Genomic DNA, 22,500 nt, shown 5'->3' with positions numbered 1-22,500 from the left:
CTTTGGATAATTGGGGGAAACTAATGGGAGGAGATAGGGATATAACCTCCCATATAGGAGGAGGCCCAACCCTATCTTATTGCAATAGCACCTTAAAAGGAGAACAAAAGGAATCAAAAGTAAAAGAACCAGCCACAGGAGAGAAGTTTAAATAAATTGTCATGTCTATCTGTTTCACTGGGGCAAGAGTTGATTTTCCCCAAGAAGTCGGAGTATATATTCATTGGCATTATAACCCAGTATACCGCCCCAATTTTATTTTTAGCTAATATGAGAAGTTTAAAAGATATATTCTATTTGAGAGAGAGAGAGAGAGAGAGAGCACCTGTCTGAGAAGTACCCATGGGGGAGAGGAGCACAGGGAGAGGGAGAGAAAGAATCTCAAGCAGACTCCCTGCTGAGTGTTGGGCTCCATGCTCACAACCCTGAGATCATGACCTGACCTGAAATCAAGAGTTGGATACTTAACCCACTGAGCCACCCAGGAACCCCTAATATGAAGAATTGACTTTCTACTAAAACCTTCTGGACTATGTTCTCTGCCTAGACTATTTGGAAAAAAATCTTGGTATTCAAACTACCTTTGTAATACTGGTTAAAAGGCTTTTCAAGAGGGGCACCTGGATGGTTCAGTCAGTCGAGCAACTGCCTTCAGCCCAGGCCATGATGGCAGAGTCCTGGAATCAAGCCCCTCATTGGGGTCCTGCTTGGGGTAGCCTGCTTCTCCATCTATAGCTCCCCCTGCTTGTGCACTCATTGTCCTTCTCTCTCTGTCAAATAAATAAATAAATAAATAAATAAATAAATAAATAAATAAATAAAATCTTAAAAAAAAAAAGGCTTTTCAAGAATACAATCATATCAACTTAATAATAGCAAGACATTTTAAGGAGTAGTTTCAAAATTGTGTTCACATATTCTTTTCTTCTCTAATAGAAGTTTTCTCCTGTCTCTACTCAATTCATTTTGACTACATATGATGCCACCCCACTTCCTCCACCACAAGTTTTTTTACTGTTACTGAGACACTAATCCCTCTGTATTCTATTTGTGGTTTGATACGTCTCTCCAGCTATGCCATTAGATCTCATGGGTAGAGGCTATTTTCATTCCTTTGTCTCTAGCACTTAGTAGTCTTAGCCCACAGTATTCCTAGGTTTGGCAACACAAATGAAGGATAAAGAAGTCCATAGACATTTTTTTCTTTAAAAAAAAAATCCCTTTGTTGACCTCTACAAAACAAGAAACAATGAGGTATAGTTTCTGAAATTTACCTCATGGTCCATTGGTTACTACTGTACAGTGAAATGAAGGACAGATCAACCAATGCATTTATGGGATGAAACCACTAAATATTTACTTGTGGATTCTACTCTGACAGTGTTAGAAAAAAGAGAAATTGAAGTCTCCTTAATGGTGAGAAAAGTATAAGGAAAAAGATTTCACTATCTATGAAAGGAACATACTTGACAAGTATGCCACATATTTAGCACTTGGGAGTGAAAAAGATTGATGTTAAAATTAAGGTTGCATATTCTGAAATCATTTCATAAAAATTATATTCCTTAGATAAATCTTGTGTTGAAATGGCTAAAGCTTTGGTATTTTTTCACTGTCATTTTTATGTTTGAAATTGTTACTCCTATTAATAATTCTTATATATTACCACCTCAAATATTTTCACTTTCTCAATGTATTTTTTTTAATAATCTGAGAAGGAAACACTTTACCCCAACTGTTGAAGTTCTGTAATCGTTTTGAAGGGATTTAAGAGCCAGAGTTATTTCAAGCATAATGTAATAAATAAACTTGAGACAGTTAAGCTCAAGGAACCAAGAGCAAGTCTCTAAGACAAAGGGCTGTCAGCATCAATAAGTTGCATATCTCAGGAAAGGCCAGTATACCCTGACACAAAGGATGATGGTCATCTCAAAAGCAGGCATTAAACCTTGTGAATTGATAGTTATTCATACCATATTATCCAACTATAAACAAAGATCTTATGTTCTGAGCATCTTACAATTTTGTGTTGTCATGAACAGGCAAGTGCCTTCAAAATCAGTGATTTTGCTTAATGCTTTGAAAATACCTCTGAAAGCACATCAGGGTCATTAAGGTATTCATTGATCACTGAAAGATGATTCTATAGTGTCCTAATACATAATAACTAGAATTATGGACATATTAGTACTTGGAGTAGTTTGTTTTCCCAGATAAAATACTAAATTATAGAAAATTTAGCTGTAAAGAACAGTAAATGTCATTAAGTCCAACCTAACTTTAATACATGATGAAAGCAAGGACACAGAGATTCAGTCATTCATCCATTCAGCATTTATTGAAGATTAACTTACACAGTTTGTTGTGTTGCCAGAACGTGACCTGTTAAATCACGTTAAATCTGTTGAATCAGATTTTATATTTATTTCTTTGTGTGGAAACCTGTATTCAAGTAAATCCTGTGCACACCTTAATTCTGCTTCAGGGTCTGTCTTATAGGTTAGAACCATAACAATAGTACTTCTCTGTTGGCTATATTATTTCTTTACCAATTGAAAGTGTTAATAGGGTTTGCTTTCATTAGCATGGCAATCACCAATTCTGAAATTTGGTTATACTCTCAGTTGAAGGTTTTGCTGTACTTATGACTGGCCTCCCCTTCAGATAAAACTCCCAATTGCTATGCTCGCTTCGGCAGCACATAAAAAAAAAAAAAAAAAAACTTCAATTGCTAATTTAAGTATCATTTACATTTACTCCTTAAGATTTTTTACATGTATTAGAATGTAATCATGTTTATTAAAAAGGGAACAATTACTTATATTTAAATATTCATTTTTTCTGAAGTTCACAAATGGGGCATCTTAAATACTTCACTAAGTACATGATTCTAATTATTTTTAAAAATCAGATTTATGTAATTTATAGGCATTCATGCATTTTTATAACTTTGAGATTGGGCGTCACCTTAGAAATTGTTTAATCCCATAATACCTTATTTTACAGATCAGAAAATTAAGCTCTGATGGATTTGAGGTTTATATAGAAGTAGAAGGACCTAAGTCTTAGCTTCAACCAGTATTACACTTAATCTGTTCTATGAATTGTTATAAGCATGTGTTTTCAGTAATATAGATGTCAAAACAATAGGTTTAAAGAAGTCTTTTTTTAAGTTTTACTTATGTAATCTCTAGATCCAACATGGAGCTTGAGATCAAGGGTTACGTGCTCTTCCAACTGAGCCAGCCATGCTCCCCTAAAGAAATGTTTCATTTATACTACTATCTTTATAAAATGCTTTGTGTTCTAAATTTTGAGATCTTCTAAAGATTTACTGGGGAGAGAGAAGAAGAAGAAATTAATGGGGTTATCTAAATGATAGCAGATGAAAGCCTAGGCTTAGGCCTAAGTTACTAGTGTAACACTAGTAATAACAGGAAGAAGCACATCAGATAATAAATAAAATTGACATAATATTAAGATTAGTAGAAGACAGTGAGTTTAATATTTGATTCCAAATCCAATATAAAAACAAATAATACATAAAACCAGGGATATCTAGACTTTTGATAGGACAGCAATCCAGGTTTTAAAAAAATATATACTTATCAATATGTGTATATTTATGTACATGTACTTATATACATTAAAACATAAACAATTTAAAAAGATAAAAGCAAAGTAATGTTTTAACTGTAAAAACTAATGACAGCAGTGAGATTAAATGTTTTATTATGAAAAATTTTAAAACTAGGTCATATATTAATTCATAGTCTGATTTTAAGTTCAGTTTACTTTGATACTTGGGTTTAGTAGCTGTCATAGGTGTAAAGATACCTTTGGTAGATACAAATGAAAAATCTTATAAACTATGATACTTAGTTTTAAATTCCTTTCACCGAATTTAGAGTTGTCAACATTTGACTACTACTGTTACTGAAATCAGTGTTTTCTTGATACTAACCATTTTTAACGTATGAATTGAAAACCCATTAAAATGCCCCAGGCACAAAAAAAAAATGCTCCAGGCACAGATACAAACATTATAGGTGACACACTGATTTTTGGCAACTGCAAAGATGTAAAAATGCAAACACTTCCAAACAATCATTTAAAATTATTTTCTCCATAAGAATTTTCTTTGAAAAGTAGTAACCTTTTCACAGTTAACACTGTCCTGTTTACTTTATATGAGCAAACTCACAATGCTTACTTTTTAAAACAGGTAAATATTCCTTAGGAACTTACTGCAGAAAAGAACAGCAAATGTGTGATATTGTCTTTTTATAAAAGAAAACTATGTAATATCTTTAAATTTTACAACTTTTGAAATGCTTTGCCATAAGATAACCAATGGAAGTGTGATATTAAATATGATTGTATCTTATTTCAAAGTATTGTAAAGGTTTTACTATTTTAAAAGCTCTGTTTCTATAACATTAACCACATTGAAGACCTTTTTCAAATATTTTTGCTTTGATTTTCTACAATAGCTTGTTTTATGATTGAATTTGACATGGTAGTGTAATTTTACTCTGGAACCTGCATTTCATTCAGTATGAGATAAATATTTCATAGTGCTTCTGGTTACATGGACTTCCATAAAACCCTATTTTGATTAAAGAGCTAATTATTGAGAATTTAGTTTCTCTGGTATACCTTTCCTTTCTTGGCTCTGTTTGAAGAAGCTTTTGATTACCTAAGAAGTAAGATGTCAACCCTTAATAATACAAGGCCTCCTCTTATAATAAATACCAAGAGTGGACTGGAACTGATTTTTAGTATGGCAGGAGAAGGAATTAAGCTTATTATGGATTGAGGTAGCTAGCAGAGGGTTCTGAGGGAAAAGTAGGACTATGAAAAGATAGGAAAAGATTTAGATTGGTTTATGGGAGGATTTAGATAGGTTTATATGAAGTTGAAGGAGAAAGAGAGTGATAATGAGAAAAGCATAAGCACGAAAGTGCATGATGAATCTAAGAGACATGGAAGACATGACACTAGAGGAAAGGATTCATGTACAATAGGTGAATGGGAGGTATATAGGTTATAGGGAGGTATATCCAGAGGTCCTTAAATATGAAGTTGGGACATTAAGAATTTCATGTTATGAAAAAAAAGTCATCCTATAAGCTGCTGAAGAGTTCAGATCAGGTATATAGAATGGACAGAAAACTGGTCTACAGCTTTGCAGACATGTTGTAGGTGTCAGTTCTAAAGAGGCAGCAAGTTCAGGGAAGAAAATTCTTCTGGAACAAAATGCACAATATTCATGAGAGGCAGACACCTAGGCAGAGGGAGAAGCAGGCTCCCTGCAGGGAGCCTAATGCAGTACTTGATCCTGCAACTCCAGGATCACACCCTTGGCGGAAGGAAGACACTCAACTACTGAGCCATCCAGGTGTCCCCAAAAGGCACAATAGAACAAATCACAATAGATTCCGAAAAAAGAGTGAGGGAAGGAGTTGTGTTTTCTCTCTACCTTTGGCAAAAACACAAGGTTGAATGGAAGTTTCTGAGGGAATTATATTTAGCATTGTTGTGGTGAATATCATTGATAGTAGATGGACGACTTAATAAAGGACCAGGTTAATATACAGGTACAGGTTTTTAATTAAGCATTCTAAAATATATATATACACACATACACACATACAGGAAAGATAACTTGTGAATTCTACCGTGGTTTAAGTGCTTCCTTTTTCACTTTCAAGGCTTTTAAGTTGTATATCATCCACAGAAGCCACCATACTACTTAAGGAATGAGGAGCCAAAAGATATTTACAGACTTACTTGTTCTCTTTCATCCTATGTCTTTTTAAGTAGGCCAAAATGAAATATACTTTTCATCTCTATTTCTGTCCAGAACTATTTCCCATAAAAGTGGTCTCCAAAATATGGTGTACTTGGCTCAAGAAGTGCACATACACAAAAAAAATCAAAACTCTACCTTATAAATTTTATCTTAGAAAAATGAACTTCAGCTAATTGGCTAATTAGCTAATTGGCTAATTATTGACCCCAGAAGGGTCAATAGGAGTACCAGTATATAATTTCTAGTATTAACATTTATGAAAGTACACTCTAAATGTAGAAAAGGTACAATTGAAAAGTTTGCCAAAGTTGTCTGTGGGTTGGGGGTTATTAAATATACTGTTTTTCAGGGTTTCCCTCTAGAAATTTTGATTGAATATGTTTGAATTGGTGTCTGGGAATCTGTTTTTTAACAAGACCTCCAAGTATTTCTTATTTCTCAGCCATATTTAGGAAATTAGCAATAGATCTATTGCACCATATCTTTACTTGGGCCTAAGTCCAGTTATAGGTCCCACAATACTAATACCTTATCTACACTAAGACAGCTAGAAACATGGGTTGTCCAAGAGCTCAGCAGCAAGCCAAAGCTCACCAGTGATTCAGGGGTTAGCATCCAGCTCACCTTATTTCTTGTGCTTCTATTGGACCAAGAGCCAGCTTATAGTAGTTGAATTTTAGCAGTAGTAGTATACGTGTCTAAAGTAACATAGGAGTTTGTAGTATGTTTGTTTACCTTTAGGTTTGAAATTGATTGTTTTATCTATTTTATTTTATTTTATTTTATTTATTTTATTTTATTTTATTTTTGAAATTGATTGTTTTAAATCATAAAGCTGTTACCACAGATTGTTACTATGTTCCATGTGTGTAAAACATATCATGGCTGATCAAAAACTTTATACCTTCTTTTTGAGAATGCTATAACATGCTTGACACATGGAAATATAAATTAATTTTATGCTAAGGTATTTGTTAAAAATTGTTTAAAAATACTAGAAGAAATAATGGTAACATTTATGAAGTGCTTACAATGTGCCAGGCACTGTACCAAGCATTTTTCAGTATATTTAAACCTCACAACAATCCTGTGAAGTAGGTTTTTTAGTATCCATTCTGCAGATGAGTTAGTTAACTGAAGGAGCACAGAGAGGTTAAGTAACTTGCCCATAATTTATAAAGTTTTTGTTTGTTTGCTTGCTTGCTTGCTTGCTCATTCTAATTTGGGAATATTCTAAATAACTTTAAGAAGGTATTTATTTTCATGTTATGATTTAATGATCCTTTGACTTCTTTGACTAAATATTTATCTTGAAACTTGATTTCTTCTACTGCCTTGTCTTATAAAACAAATAAAACCTCTTTTTTGTGTATTTTAACAAGGAATAAAAAGTGGTATATAGATGCCACTTAAAGAACATGACACATAAAGCAAAGTGTTTATTGCCACTTTGAATATGTAGCCTGATGATTTATGTCATAAGTAAAATTTGTAATGATGTATTGTTTTATACTGAAACTTTGCTTTATAACTGTTACAATGTTTTTAATGTCAGAGGGATATTTTGAGCACAAAGAAATTTGGCAGTTGTTTTTGTTTTAATTTATGTGCAATTTATTCAGATTTTTAACATTGTTAATTGCAATATCTAATTTTTTTTTTAAGGCTGTAAGCTCAGTGTATGCATTTAAAAAATAAATCTAGTCATACCTTCACTAAATCTTCAGTTAATCTTTTAAAATTATCCATTAAATTCCCTGAAACAGTTACAAAAACAATACCAAGGTATATAATGAATTTAAAAAGCATAATCAAACAATTAAATTTTATAAATCTAAATTTTATACATTTAAATTCAGTCAGCCAAATTCTCCTAATTACTAAGATTTGTTTACAAACTTGTTACATAATTCATATTATAATCACGAGTTTAATATAACATTCTATAAAAACATTTCAAACATCTTAAAAACATCCCAGAAAAATGCATGGACAAATGATCAATTAATGCCCAACTTATCAATACTTCTTTATCTTAAAACAAATGTGAAGTTTTCTTATTATAGGTTGGATTCATTCCTTCAGTCTACCATTTCTTCATCCCAAGATTACAAATCTGCTAACACAACAAAATGCAATAGAATTTCCATCTTCCATCCAGCCTTTCACCACAACTTAGAGTTTACATTTGGGATCAGAGCAAGGGACCTGTGTCTATCTGCCAACCCCAAACTGTATTGGACAGGAACCCCTCTACCTCCTTCTTATAGTCAGGCTCTTGCTTGCCATTGTTAACAGAAGCTTTATGAGCCTTCACATAAATTTAACTGAACATTTAAGTTTTACATTTTTGCAACCTGGTTCTTTTCCTAGAAATGATGCATCCTGTAAGTTTTTCCCTTAGGTTTTGCAACCTGGTTCTTTGCCTAGAAATGATGCATCCCTTAAGTTTTTCCCTTGGGTTACACTTCATCCCTACTGTAATTGGATTTTCTAAGTCCAATTATGTAAAAACTCTGTAACCTTTGGCATTAAAGCCTATTTGTGTACTGATGGGGTTTTGACACCCTACTTAGGTTACTATAGCAACCCTTTCTCTTATAATTTAATAGCTGCCTCATTGACCATCAGTCATTTTATTGACAAGGATGATCAAGTTTAGTTTTTAACCCCTTTAAATTCACAAAGCCAAAATGATTTTTCTCTCCTAGGAATGCCAGAATCACCTCCGCAGATATGGAAATGTGAATCTGGAACTGGTGACTCGAATCATTAGAGATGGTGGCCCATGGGAAGATCCAGTGTTGCAAGCTGTTCTTAAAGCCCAGCCAGCATCTCAGGAGATAGGTACTTCAGGAGACTCAAAATCAAAACCAACATTTGTGAGAAGCAAGCGCAATTTCATTTCTAATTAGAGCAGTAATAGTGATTTCTCTTTATCTTCTAATACTGAATAAGAGTAATGTATTTTCACATGAAATGTATTTAAATTGTTATACTAACCTAGCCCAAGAATGACTTTTGACACCAGACTAGGTACATTTATTTCCAGTAACTTCCCATGTATTCTAATGGGAATTCAGAGTGTTAACACTTTTACTATTCAAATGTTACTAAGAGTTGGTTTTCACCACTTGTTATATTTTAAAAATCTATTTAAGTAGGAACAAACACCCTTAAAAAAACACCCTGCTTAAGCACATGGAATCTCCCTTATACAGGAAACTCTGTGAGGGCTGGAACTCTGCCAATTTTTATCACCACTACTATATATCCTGTACCCAGCCCAGTGCCTGGTACAAAGTAGGTGCTCAATATAAGTATTTGTTAACTGAATGAATGACCATGTGTAAGTGAATGAGTGATTAGTTGAATGTGTAAGTGAATGAGTGATTAGTTGAATGAATAAGTAAATAAGTAAATAAGTAAATGAATAAGTAAATTTCAATTCCAGATACTCTGGAGCAGTATTTCCCAAACTTTATCCATTAGTAGAAATTCAGTTTTATCTCATATTCCCTTAGTGCCCTGCATACTTCTTTGATATCACCTCCTCTTCATCTTAGATCCACAGTGTTTCCTGTGGGCCAAAATTTCCTTTTGAGGCAGGAGGCTGTCAATTACTTTTCTTTTTAAAAATGTTTGCCATATAATTCTTGAGCCCCAGAACATTTTGGATCATCAAACCTAGAATGTAAACTCAGCAGTAGTATAAGCAAAAAACTGGAGAACATTTGAAAGCATGGAGAGCCCATGGAGTGCAGTAATAAGATGGCAAAAGAAAAGATAAGGCTTCCTAGCCTTGGAACCATTCAGGCCTTGGTCCAGTGAGGATACTTCATACCACATAGTATGCTGAGCAGGTTAGGATCTTTCCATTTGTCTTAGGTTAAGGATTGCAGGTGGGCTTTGGGTAGAGCTGAGTGGAGAAGGGGCTATGCTTCTTCAGCTTAAGAGCAAGCCAACCCCAGATACAAATGTGGAGGACTGTGACAAAGATGTGAGAGAAGATGAAGATGAGAAGTAGTGCAAAGTGGTGGGATGGAAAGGAGGGGTAGGATCAGAGTAGGAGGAGAGAGCTATGGTATATATGACAGTGGTTTAGTGGTAAATACCCAGGAGAATACAAAGGAGACTGGAACTTGATGTGAAGGTTTCAGAAAGGAATAAAAAAACTGAAGAGGGAGGAAACTGTAACTGAAGAGAAAGGGTTGGATCACTGAAGAAAAGTATTGAGAGTCCATATAGGGAAGGCGGGGACAGTGATAGACTGAAGAAAACTATGAGGAGACTGGGGAATGTGGCCAGAGCAGTCAGGACCTAGACAAAGAGTTTCAAAAGGAGTGAGAACAAAGGAGAAGAAAGTTTGGACTTTTAGGGAAGCTTTGAAGCTTTTCTGACTAGGAGTTAGTACAAATCTGTTGTTGGTATGAGGGCTGATGGCATCTCTCTCTCTCTTTCTAGTCCTTATGTAAATACTCCTTTCATACCTCCACTAGCATACCTCATTTTGGGAAAAGTTGCTCTGGGGCGTGATTAACATGGATGACTCTCCTCTAGTTGGTGACTATAAGGGTGAAGACTAGTTTGAAGTTTATCTTTGTAATAGCTATACAAATCACTGTCTGCTTATCATATATAGTAAACAGAATTGTAAGGCAAACGTTGAAGCCCAAATAAAACATCACTCATAGGCATTTTAGGAGCTACTGATTAAACATACACAACTAATAAAAACACTTTGGATTTGAAATATGGGTCATTGTTCCTCCTCTACCAGCTTGTTCTTTGTTCTTGGGCAAGTCATTTGACCTCTCTGAGACTCAGTTTTGTGATCTGTGAAAGAAGTATGATACCTGCCATAGGTTGTTGTTAGGTCTAAATAAACTTATGTAGATAAAAGGTGTTTATATATTTTTAAATTGTGTAAAAGCAAGTATTAGTAATTATTCTTAGTGACAAATGAGCATATATTAATAAGCAGTCCTATTGGCACTACTATTAATATATATATAATAAAATATATTACATTTTCATTAATTAAATTACTTTTCTCTATAGTTAATATAAATTAGTGTGGTTTTACTGACAAATCAGGATTCAGCCTTTTAATCTTCGAGTAATGAAAATATTGGGCAGTAAAATAATAAAGCATATAATAGATTAGAAATTCCAGACCCTATTTATCTGAAACATTTTAACATATTAGTGAACTGAAAAGAGAATATTTCATTTTATTTTCCTTTTAAATTTTTTTTCACTTTTTAGACTGAAAAGAAATCAATAGATTATTCTTGAGCACTGTTTTGGTGGTGTTCTTATTTTCATTTTTCCAATCATATAACTGAGAATTCTTTTCACAAACTCGTACTGAGGAAAATGCTAATTAAATAACTACTTAATCTAATTAGATACTACATGTTAGTGGCAAAATTTCAAACAACTTTGAGAATCTTTTCTTAAGAGTAATAAGAGTATTTTCTTTTTAATATAGTGAACAAATATTTAAGTTCTGAAAATCCGCTGTTTTTTGAACTGCGTGCCAGATACCTAATTGCTTGTGAACGCATACCTGAAGCAATGGCTCTTATTAAATCTTGTATAAATCACCCAGAAATCAGCAAAGACTTGTACTTCCATCAAGCACTCTTCACATGTCTGTTTATGTCACCTGTAGAAGATCAGCTATTCCGGGAGGTATTGTTTGAGATTATATTTGCCTATTCCTCTTTTAACCTTACCAAAAAAAAAAAAAGGTAGCCCATTCTTATTAAATTCCTTTTACAGTAACAGCAAAGATTTTAAGAATACGTTATCTAGATGTGTTCTCATTGGCACCATTCTTTGAGCTTCTGTTGAATTAGACAATCTGATATTAATAAATGATGAAATTAACAAAACATCAATAAGGATTTTTCATGTTGAGCTTCTTATGTGACAAATAAAAGGTTAAATAAAAACTGAGAATCATTTTAAAGAAAAATTTAATTCAGCACTTTTTTGGTAAATACTTTTATCAAGTATTGCCTTTTAAATAAAATACTAAGAAATTAAATGCTCATGTTTGTTATTTTGGTTTTTTTTTTAAGGTGAAATAATTAATCTTTTCCTAATAATAGAACCTATTTATCTACAAGTTATGGACATTAATGGGATTAAAAGTAGTCATGAAACTGTAGGTGCTACATAGTAAAACTATGAAAATATTTCTGTATCATTGTCTTTGTAGAAGAAAACCAGAAATCTAATTTTTTCTTGAATGTCAACTTTATATATTTAATGCAATAGCCTTTTTAGATATTTTTAGTTGATATGAACTGATTTTTCTTTTCCTCTTGTAGCATTTATTGAAAACTGATTGTAAGAGTGGGATTGATATCATCTGTAACACTGAAAAAGAAGGCAAGACTATGTTAGCCTTGCAACTCTGTGAATCCTTTCTTATTCCACAGCTCCAGAATGGGGATATGTACTGTATCTGGTAAGTGTTCCTATTGCTGAAACTGAAATGATAAGATGAGGACAGAAGAAGAATTGGTTAGCAGAGTCTGGACTTTGTTTTTCAAAAAGTTATGTGAAAATGTTACTTTTTAAAAATTTATTGCGCAAGAAACAACAGTAAGTTGTAAGACCTAAAAATGATAATGACTATGTACCAGTAATTGACAGTATATATTATAAAGTATGTTTCATTTTAATGAAACAATTATATTTTGAATTAAATGTGGAGTGTTAGTTTTTCAAGACTTTATTTTTTTAAGATTCTATTTACTTATTCATGAGAGACACAGAGAGAGAGAGAGAGAGAGGCAGAGACACAGGCAGGCAGAGAGAGAAGCAGGCTCCATGCAGGGAGCCCAATGTGGGACTTGATCCCAGGACTCCAGGATCACACCTTGGGCTGAAGGCAGGTGCTAAACCACTGACCCACCCAGGGATCCCAAGACTTTATTTTTTAAAGCCATTTTAGGTTTATAGCAATATTGAGAGAGAAGTACAGACATTTCCCATTATATCCCCATCCCCATATGTGCATAGCTTCCCCCATTATCAGCATTACCCAAAAATAAAACAAAAAACATTACTCACCAAAATGGTACCTTTTTTAAAACAAAACAAAACAAGGATGAACCTACAGTAGTACATCATAAACACTCAAAGTCCATAGTTTATCTTAGGGCTCACTATTGGTGTTATATAATGTATGGGTCTGGATAAATATATAATGTTATACATCATTAAAATATCATACAGAATATTTATTTTCATCTGCCCCAAAAGTCCTCTGTGCTTCACCTATTCATCTCCTCCCCTCACCCCTCACTTCTGGAAACCACTGATTTTTTTATATGTTGTCATTGTTTTTTCTTTTTCACAATGTCATATAGTTGGAATTATACAGTGTATATAGCCTTTTCAGATTGGCTTCTTTCACTTAGTAATAATGCATTTAAGGTTCCACCATGTCTTTTCATAGCTTGATAGCTTGTTTCTTTTTAGTGCTGAATAATATTCCATTGTCTGGATGTACCAGTTTAGTTATACATTCATCTACTGAAGGACATCTTGGTTGCTTCCCAGCTTTGACAACTATGAATAAAGCTGTTGTAAACATCCTTGCGCACGTTTTTTTGTAGATGTAAGTTTTCACATCCTTTGGGTAAATAGCAAGGAGCACAATTACTGAAATGTTTGGTAAGAGCGTGTTTAGTTTTGTAAGAAACTGCCAAACTTGTCTTCCAAAGTGGCTGTACCATTTTGTATTCCCACCAGCAGTGTATGAGAGTTCCTGTTGTTCATCCTCACCAGCATTCGCTGTTGTCAGTGTTCCAGAATTTGGCCATTCTAATAGGTGTGTAGTGGTATCCTGTTTTAATTTGTATTTTCCTGATGATCTATGATATGGGGCATCTTTTCATATGCTTGTTTTTTATTATCTATGTATCTCCTTTGGTGAGGTGTTGGTTAAGTTATTTGGCTCATTTTTAATCAAATTATTAGTTTTCTTTTTGTTGAGTTTCAAAAGGTCTTTGTATATTCTGGATAATAGTCCTTTATCAGATGTCTTTTACAAATATTTTTTCCCAATCTACGGTTTGTCTTTTAATTCTTTTGATATTGTCTTTCACAGAGCAGAGTTTAATTTTAACAAAATCTAGCTTACCAATTATTTCTTTCATGGATCATGACTATGGTGTTTTAAAAAGGCATTACCATACTCAGGGTCACCTAGGTATTCACCTATGTTAATCTTTAGGAATTTTACAATTTTGTATTTTATGTTTAGGCCTGTGATCCATTTTGAGTTAATCTTTGTGAAAGATACAAAGTGTATGTCTAGATTCAATTTTTTTTTTTTTTTTTGCATGTGGATTTCCAGTTGTTCCAGCACCATTTGTTGATGGGACTATCTTCACTCCATTGTACTACCTATACTCCTTTGTCAAAGATCAGTTGACTATACTTATGTGGGTCTATTTCTTTGCTCTCTATTCTGTTCTCTTGATATATTTGTTCTATTCCTTCACCAATACAGCCTTGTCTTTATTACTTTACCTTTATAAATAAGTCTTGAAGTAGGGTATCATCAGTCCTCCAACTTTGTTCTTCAGTATTGTATTGGCTATTCTGGGTCTTTTACCTCTCAATATAAACCTTAGAATCAATTTGTTGATATCCATAAAACAACCTCCTCATTTTTTAATTGGGATTGCATTGAATGTGTAGATCAAGTTGGGAAGAACTGACATCATGACAATTGAGTTTGTCAATTCAATTGAATTTCCCTATCCATGGAAACATGGAATGTCTCTCCATTTACTTAGTTATTTGATTTCATTCATTAGTTTAGCAGTTTCCTGTTACAACCTTGAGATCATGACCTGAGCTGAAATCAAGAGTGGGAGCCTTAACTGACTGAGCCACCGGGTGCCCCAACTATAGGCATTTTTTATTCAATACTTTTGATTGCAATATGTATTTTATTTTTCACAAACATTCTCTTTAATAGATAAGCTTAACATTAGCGGCAGATTTTAATAGAGTAGAAAGCCTTCAGTATATATATTGTCTTATATTTCAAGTTTATTTTTCTGAAGAGAGAAATTCCAGGACTAATGTCACTGAAGATAAGAAATTTAAGAAATAAGATAAACTGCTAGTTTAATTAAATTGTTTAACCTAGTGGCTACAGCTTGTTAGTTAAAGTTATATATAGGTTTGAGAGTGACTGGTGGTGATAAAAAGTATACAGAATAGTGAATCAAGAGATATTTGGGCTTTCAGAGGATACCACACTCCTAAAAACAACAACTATTACTTTTAGGAATTGGTCAAATTTAAGTACATGTTTTACATTATATGCTTCAGTCTACTTTATTTCTCGTAATAGTTTTTGAAAACTATCACCATAATAGGGTTTATTTCACAGAAGGAGTTATGTAGTAAACCACAGCCATCAAGCAGCATAAGCATAAGACATTTTATTTATTTGTTTGTTTATTTTTACCATAAGACATTTTAGTAGCCAGTGCCTGTTCATATATCTTTTTCTCTATTGTCCTGATTGTCACACTGTCCACCCTCAAGGAAACTGTCATTTTCATAAGTAGTTCCCACACTGTCCGGTCTATCATACTTTAGTACTCTTCCACCCCATCTATCACTCCTCAACACCACTGTATACACATAAATTGGTACATGCATTAAGCAACCTTAAGGAATTTAAATTCTGTCATTCTAATATCAAATAGCTCTTCAAAAACTTTAGTAAGCACATGGTCACAGAGGGCTTGTTATTTAATGTAGGTTTTCGTGCCTACTCTCTGAGCTTTTAACTGCATAGTTCTGAGTAAGGAACTACTTTTTTATCTTTCCTCTTTGACATTTTAATTAGTATGTGTAGTGGTGTGGACCTCCTTGGGTTCATAAGTATTTGCACTTCTAAACTCTGATTGGTTCTTCTTTAAGTTTTCTGTTTCTTTGTTGATGTTCTCACTGAGTCCATCCATTCTTCTCTCCTCTCTGGTGAGCGTCTTTATGACCATTAGTTTGAACTCTTTATCAGGTAGATAGATTATCTGTTTCATTTAGTTCTTTTATGAGGTTTTTTTCTTGTTCTTTCCTTTGGAGCGTATTCCTTGGTCCCCTCATTTGCTTGACTTTGTGTTTGTTTCTATGAATTAGGTGGAACTAAACTTGAAAGAATGGTCTTGTGTGTGGTCATGTCCTATGTAGACTGTGTGTGCCTAATGACATTGGCTACCTAGCTGGAGGTGTGGCTAGCCCGCTCTATACTGGGGCCACACTGTTGGGAAGGGCAGAGCTGAAGCAAGTGTGAGTTGGGGTGGTCCTAGGCTTCTCTGCATAGAAGGTACACTGGCAGGACAGCTGAAGCTGAAATGGGTGCAAGATGGTCCTGGGGCTCTCCTCTGTTGAAGGTGACAGCAGATGGTAAAGTGGGTACAGGCAGAGGTGTCCTGGGATACTCTGTGGAGGGGGCTGCCCTCATGGGGTGGCTGAAGCAGAAGCAGGTGTGGAGCACAATGCCCTAGGATGCTCTGCTCCAGGGGTGCCCTGGCAAGTTGCCTGGAGCTCAAGTGGTATAAGCCTGGACTATTTCAGGGTGTTTTGTGCCTGTGTACCTTGTCAAGTAGTCTGGAGTTATAGTGAACACTGACTACAGGTGTCCTGGTGTGCACTGTACTGGGGCTGCCTTCGTGGGACATTTGGGGCTGGTATGGGAGAACCAGGGCTCATTGAGACAATAGGGGGCTTGGACCATGCTCCTATCCATGCCGTCAAAGTGGATAGGGAATGTAAACTGTAGTGTTTGATAGCCCCACTGACGTAGAGAGAGTTTCAGCAGTGTCGCTGCTGTTTGGCAAAGTTCTAGGGCTAGATCCTTTAAGTTCTAATTGCCCTTTTAAACTGCAGCTTTTTGGTTTTTGGTTGTTTTTGTTTTTATGCCTCAGGACAGATGAATTTGCTTACAGTCCCTCAGTACCACCCCTCCCCCTGCCGTTCACAGTTTTGGGAGTGGGGGTGCCCTTCATTACCATGTCTCCATCTTTCTTATTGTTCTCTATGGGGTTTCCCTATCTCTTGTTATGCAGAAGTTGTTCATTGGGTCCTCAGTTCTTCAGGAGGAATTGCTCTATAAATGGGTGTAGATTTGGTATGTCCTCGGAGAAGGTGAATTCAAGGTCTCCCTATGTTGCCATCTTGGACCTAAAGTCTTAAATATTTAAAAAAGTGTGAAGATGGATTTAATGATAAACTCATTTAATATTCTTATTTTAGAGATTAAAATCTTTAAACTCAGATACAGTCAAATGGCTAATTAGTAGCAAAGCTGGGTCTAGAAACTAATGGACTTATCTTCTAGGAGAGTATATTTTTAGTTAGATTATGTAAATTTATATTAAAAAGTTACCATGAAATTGGAATTTTAAATAGAAGGAATCAGGAGAAAGTGGTAAGACATAAAATTTTAAATAGTTTTTAAAGTATTACTCTGTTTTCTTTTCTTTTCTTTCTTTTTTTTTTTAAAGATTTTATTTATTTATTCATGAGAGACACACAGAGAGAAAGAGAGAGAGAGGCAGAGACACAGGCAGAGGGAGAAGCAGGCTCCCTATAGGGAGCCTGATGTGAGACTGGATCTCAGGACTCCAGGATCACACCCTGGGCCAAAGGCAGGTGCTAAACTGCTGAACCACCCAGGCGTCCGTCTGTTCGTTCGTTCTTTCTTTCTTTCTTTCTTTCTTTCTTTCTTTCTTTCTTTCTTTTCTCCTTCCTTCCTTCCTTCCTTCCTTCCTTCTTTCCTTCCTTTTTCTTTCTTTCTTTCTTTCTTTCTTTCTTTCTTTCTTTCTTTCTTTCTTTCTTTCTTTTCTTCCTTTCTTCCTTTCTTCCTTTCTTCCTTTTCTTTCTTTCTTTCTTTCTTTCTTTCTTTCTTTCTTTCTTTCTTTCTTTCTTTCTTTCTTTCTTTCCTTCCTTCCTTCCTTCCTTCCTTCCTTCCTTCCTTCCTTCCTTCCTTCTTTCTTTCTTCCTCTTTCTCTGTCTCTCTCTTTCTTTCATGAGGGGGCGGGACAGAAGGAGAGGGAGAGAGAGAATCTCAAGCAGATCCCATGCCAACACATGGCTCAGTCTTACGATTCTGAGATCATGACCTGGACCAAAATCAAGAGTTGGGCGCTTAACTGACTGAGCCACCCAGGTGCCCCTGAAGTATTATTATTTCTTGAAATGTAGTTATTCTGAAACAGAATACAGTCATGACTGTTATAGTAGGTCTTTTCCTATGGGGAAAGGAGGAAAGGAATGTTCTGACTATGGCTATATTAACCTATTTAAACAGGGTATCTTTAGCCTTTTCATTTTAATATACTCATAAGTAAATAGGAATCTCAAGGATAAACAAACAAACAAAAAGACCAAGAAAATATTTCCTTCTTTTGACTAACCATTTTACTCTTTAGGGAGGGACCTAAAATAGAAGAGTGTCTATCTTTCCTGCTCCCAGTCACTGGCACCCTCTAAGAATAGAAGCTGGGTATGCAACTCCCAGCTGCCTGACTATTCCTTTATCCTTCCTTCTGAGTAGGCAGAGTTCTGGTTGCCTGCTCTCTTATTTCTTCTACCTTTCCTCTATATTTTGAATGGTGGGGTCCTTTTCTCTTGCTTCAAGATTGATATTCACCGTAATTGAGGAGCAAGATTCTTTCCAGCCTACAAGTTCTGTGTTGTCTGTTTCCTTTTGGCCTTCCCTATGAACCAGCTTAACCTCATCTGCTCTGAACAGATCCTGATCCAGAGTACAGTTTTGTTCTATTTGAAGCCAATGGATCAAGTTACCAACCCCATTTCTTTCACCATTGCTGACAGCAGCTACTAATATCTATTGAGTGCTTTCCATAGTCTGTACTTTGTATTTGCATTGTCTTATTTATTCCAGTAATCTTATGGGGTAGATAGTATTATGCCTAACCTAGTAAATAATGAAGCCAGGATTCAAACCCAGGCAGCCTGACTCACAGTCTTTGCTATTAAATACTACTTACTATACATAGTTCATATATATATATATATAAATCTATGTTATAAGGGTGGCTATAGCCTGCATTCTCTGCAACTTGTTACTTGATGATTTTATTTGTAGTTAGCTACCTGAGAAATGTGTTTGTATACCATATAGGTGCTATGTTTTCTAAAGGACCTTCTGTTTGAAAAGAAAATGTAAGCTTCATAAACAGTATTTGCTTATAGGCAAAGAAGACTATCAGTGGTTTTCAGGGTGTTTTCTTTTCCTTCAAAAACCATTATACAAGAAAACCTGAGAACCCTTTTGTAAATTCAGTCAAAATGGAGCTTCATAACTATATCCTGATATTTCTTCTTTGCCTGCTAGAAAACTAAAATCCATATTGGTAGCCTTTTCCTGGCAGATTTATTATCTCTTGAGATTACATTTTGTTCACCAAGTTTCATCCTGAATTAGCCGAAACAAAGGAAAATAAGATCTCTCTCTTCTAAAAAGAAAACTAATACTGTACCCTAAGGATGTATATTAGGAATCTCAACTTATTTTTTGGAACAAGTTGGGGAATATATATATTTCTAATATGTTAAACATTCATCTGTATTAAAATGAATGTAATGCCATAACTTCCAAATATCATTTTTTATTTTTTCTCTTTAAATCTGTTGCAGATATGCATGTCTTTTAAAACACAGTTAATCTGCTTTCCTCATCCCCTTGATCATAAAATACCCCTTATATAGAATGTCCACCATCATCTTTTATACCATTCTATGTCTGTAGTTTCTCTTAATATATTTTTAACAGGCTCCCTCTAAGTGTTGCATTTAGGAATATATTTTTATGTATATTTATTTTTACCAGTTTATTAACTACCAAATATTTATTGAATAAATCTTAGTGCTTGGTACCATTAAGACTATAAAGATAAAGAAAGAATATAGGAAATTGGTGATTTATTAAACATTGGTATATACTAGACATTTTACCGACCTCAATTCTTTTTATGCATAAGAAGACTGGATAAGAAAGAAAAACCACATAGCTAGGAATAAGATGGCATTGGAATTTATACTAGTCAGTTTGCAAGTGATAACGTCCTATGTCTAACTAGTTTAGGGAAAAAGTATTACATGTGGAAAAAATACTGGGGTATGACATAAAAAGGGATATAGTAGGTCCCCAAATGTAACTGCTACCAGGGATGTGGATTTCTCTCTTCTGCCAGTTGACTTCATTCTCTCCTGTTGCAGACCAGAAGGAATGTCAACAGTCTCCAGCCTTCATAGTTTAGAGCTGAGAACATTCCAGGGACTCTGACTGGCCTAACTCTGGGGTCGGTTTCCTAGTGTGGAGGATCACATAGGAAATATGGCCATTGGGATTCTAACCTTGTGTAGTAGGGTTAGTTCCAGAGAAAGATGGCTCATTGAGAACTGGGTACTACACACCAGTTAATGTATAATGTCCTTTTGAGAAGTCTCTTACTCCCAGTCTCATGTTCTTGCCACTACCGCCACTATACAATGTGTCATTGAGGTTTACAATGTAGTAATAGTTGGGGGAGCAGGACCTACAAAATATCATTAAGGATATATGAAAGGCATGAAACAAACCAGAGGGATAAGATCTGTTCTGAAGATCTGTTCTAAAGGATCCTCTGTTTGAAAAGGACCCTCTGTTATCACTTTAGTTTGGGGTATTCATGAAGGCATTCATGAAGAACGAGTACTTGATAAGGACTTTGAAAGATAAGCTCATCTTAGAAATGAGGTAGTTTCCCCAAATACGGTAAATCAGCATAAACAAAAGAAGGGATGCCTGGGTAGCTCAGTGGTAAAGCATCTGCTCAGGGCGTGATCTCAGGATCTGGGATCCAGTCCCACATCAGACTCCCTGTGGGGAGCCTGCTTCTCCCTCTGCATGTGTCTCTCCCTCTCTCTGTGTCTCTCATGAATAAATAAATAAATCTTTTTTTTTTTTTTAAGGAGAATAAACAAAGCACATTAATTAACCTCAAAGAGTGCCCAGGATTAAAATCCTATCCTTCTGATGCCAAAACCCATGTTTTTGTTGCTATTAATACTACATGACATATGGAATAAACACTGAATGAAATGATTTGAAAGTCTGGAAACAGATCAGTTTAGCAACCCCAGTAGAAGTACATAGAGAGCCTAAGGTAGTTGCACTGAGAAGCATGGTATGGTTGTGGGCAAAAATATAATTGAAATACATAGGCTGGGACACCTGGGTGGCTCAGCAATTAAGTGCCTGCCTTTGGCCCAGGGTGTGATCCTGGAGTCTTAGGATCGAGTCCCACATCAGGCTACCTGTATGGAGCCTGCCTCTCTCTCTGCCTATGTCTCTGCCTCTCTCTTTGTGTCTCTGATGAATAAATAAATAAAAATCTTTAAAAAGAAAAGAAAAAAATACATAGGCTGTGGGAAATAAACAGATTAGAACCAAACAGGTTTGAGGAATGTTTAGTGTCATTGACTCACCTAGAGAAAAGATAAGCAGTTTTGCAGGAGTATCATTCATTCTAAGTGAGTTATGGTGATAGCAATGTAAATTGAAATATGCAGGAATGGAAATTGGGAGAGAAGTCTGAGAGCTCGGGTTTGGGAGCAAAGGTGTGAAACCTGGTAAGCATTTATGTATGTAAAAAAAGTGGGGTTGTGGACTGAAAAATGAATGCTCACAGAGAGAAGGAAATGGAAGTAGAATTTTGGTTTTATTTCTTCAACATTGCTTGCTATCACTTTCTCTTTTGTGTTTTCTGTATTGGAACGTGCACCTTCACGATAGTAGTCAAGCTATCTCAGACTTAATAGTTACATATGTTGGGCTCAAAGTACATACTCAGTAAATCTCTTAAAAGTTTTTTTCGTCAGTTATTTTAATACTTTTTAGGTTATCATGCTTTATGTCACATGACACATTTTAAAGAATTCTAATTTACTAGCATGTGATATCTAAATATATCAATTATATCTTATTATTTCCTTTATCTCAAAACTCCTTTCCTCCTATCTTGTCTATCTAATAACTTTGGCCATATTTTAGAAAAGAATCTACCTGTGAAACCCGTAGCTTGTCTGTTTAAAAGTACCCCATCTTAATAGATGAGCAGATGATCTTAAACATAAAATTTCAGAATCAGTACTATAGTATCATACACTTTTAACCTATAGTACTTTGGTTAACCCATAACTATAGTAACCTATAGTATAATCTTAATAGATTGAAAATGAAAAATATGAATATTTCTTTGCAGAAAGAATACAAAACTGATTTCTAAATTTACAAGTAGGTATTCAGGACCAAAGTTTATTTTTTTAAAGTAGTATCATTAATAGTGGTACATAGGGATTAGATTTTGTTTTCACATACTAGAGGTGCCTAGAATTATCAGCAAATGATTAGAATTCATCCCTTACCACTGTAAGATTACAGTTTCTGATTTACCACCACCACCTCCCCTACCTCTGCTGACTTCTATTAGTCCCATACAGGTAGCAGAAGTAGTTTGGAGGTTACCATAATATCCATTTACGCCCACTCTGTATACATCCCAGCCAGGGTACTATAGAATCAGCAAAAGATAGCTAATATCTGTATTTGAATAAACTGTATTTTTGAT

The 22,500-nt window shown here is 34.9% G+C and overlaps 1 protein-coding gene across 5 annotated transcripts in view; it reads left to right on the top strand.

The window, feature by feature from the left end:
• Nucleotides 1–22,500, top strand: part of ZNF654 (zinc finger protein 654) — a 92,965-nt gene that overhangs the window by 60,982 nt on the left and 9,483 nt on the right. For 2 of the 5 annotated variants that reach the window (XM_025449991.3, XM_035709307.2), the window contains exons 4-6: nucleotides 8,527–8,662; nucleotides 11,310–11,512; nucleotides 12,157–12,296. In XM_025449991.3, the coding sequence (XP_025305776.1) occupies nucleotides 8,527–8,662; nucleotides 11,310–11,512; nucleotides 12,157–12,296 (479 nt within the window). The other 3 variants (XM_035709310.2, XM_035709308.2, XM_049104743.1) reach the window with 3 other exon arrangements.

Source organism: Canis lupus, chromosome 31 (assembly GCF_003254725.2).
Source record: "Canis lupus dingo isolate Sandy chromosome 31, ASM325472v2, whole genome shotgun sequence".
Taxonomy (NCBI): domain Eukaryota; kingdom Metazoa; phylum Chordata; class Mammalia; order Carnivora; family Canidae; genus Canis; species Canis lupus.
The sequence above is the reverse complement of the archived record's forward strand: the minus strand, read 5'-3'. Positions and strand labels throughout refer to the sequence as shown.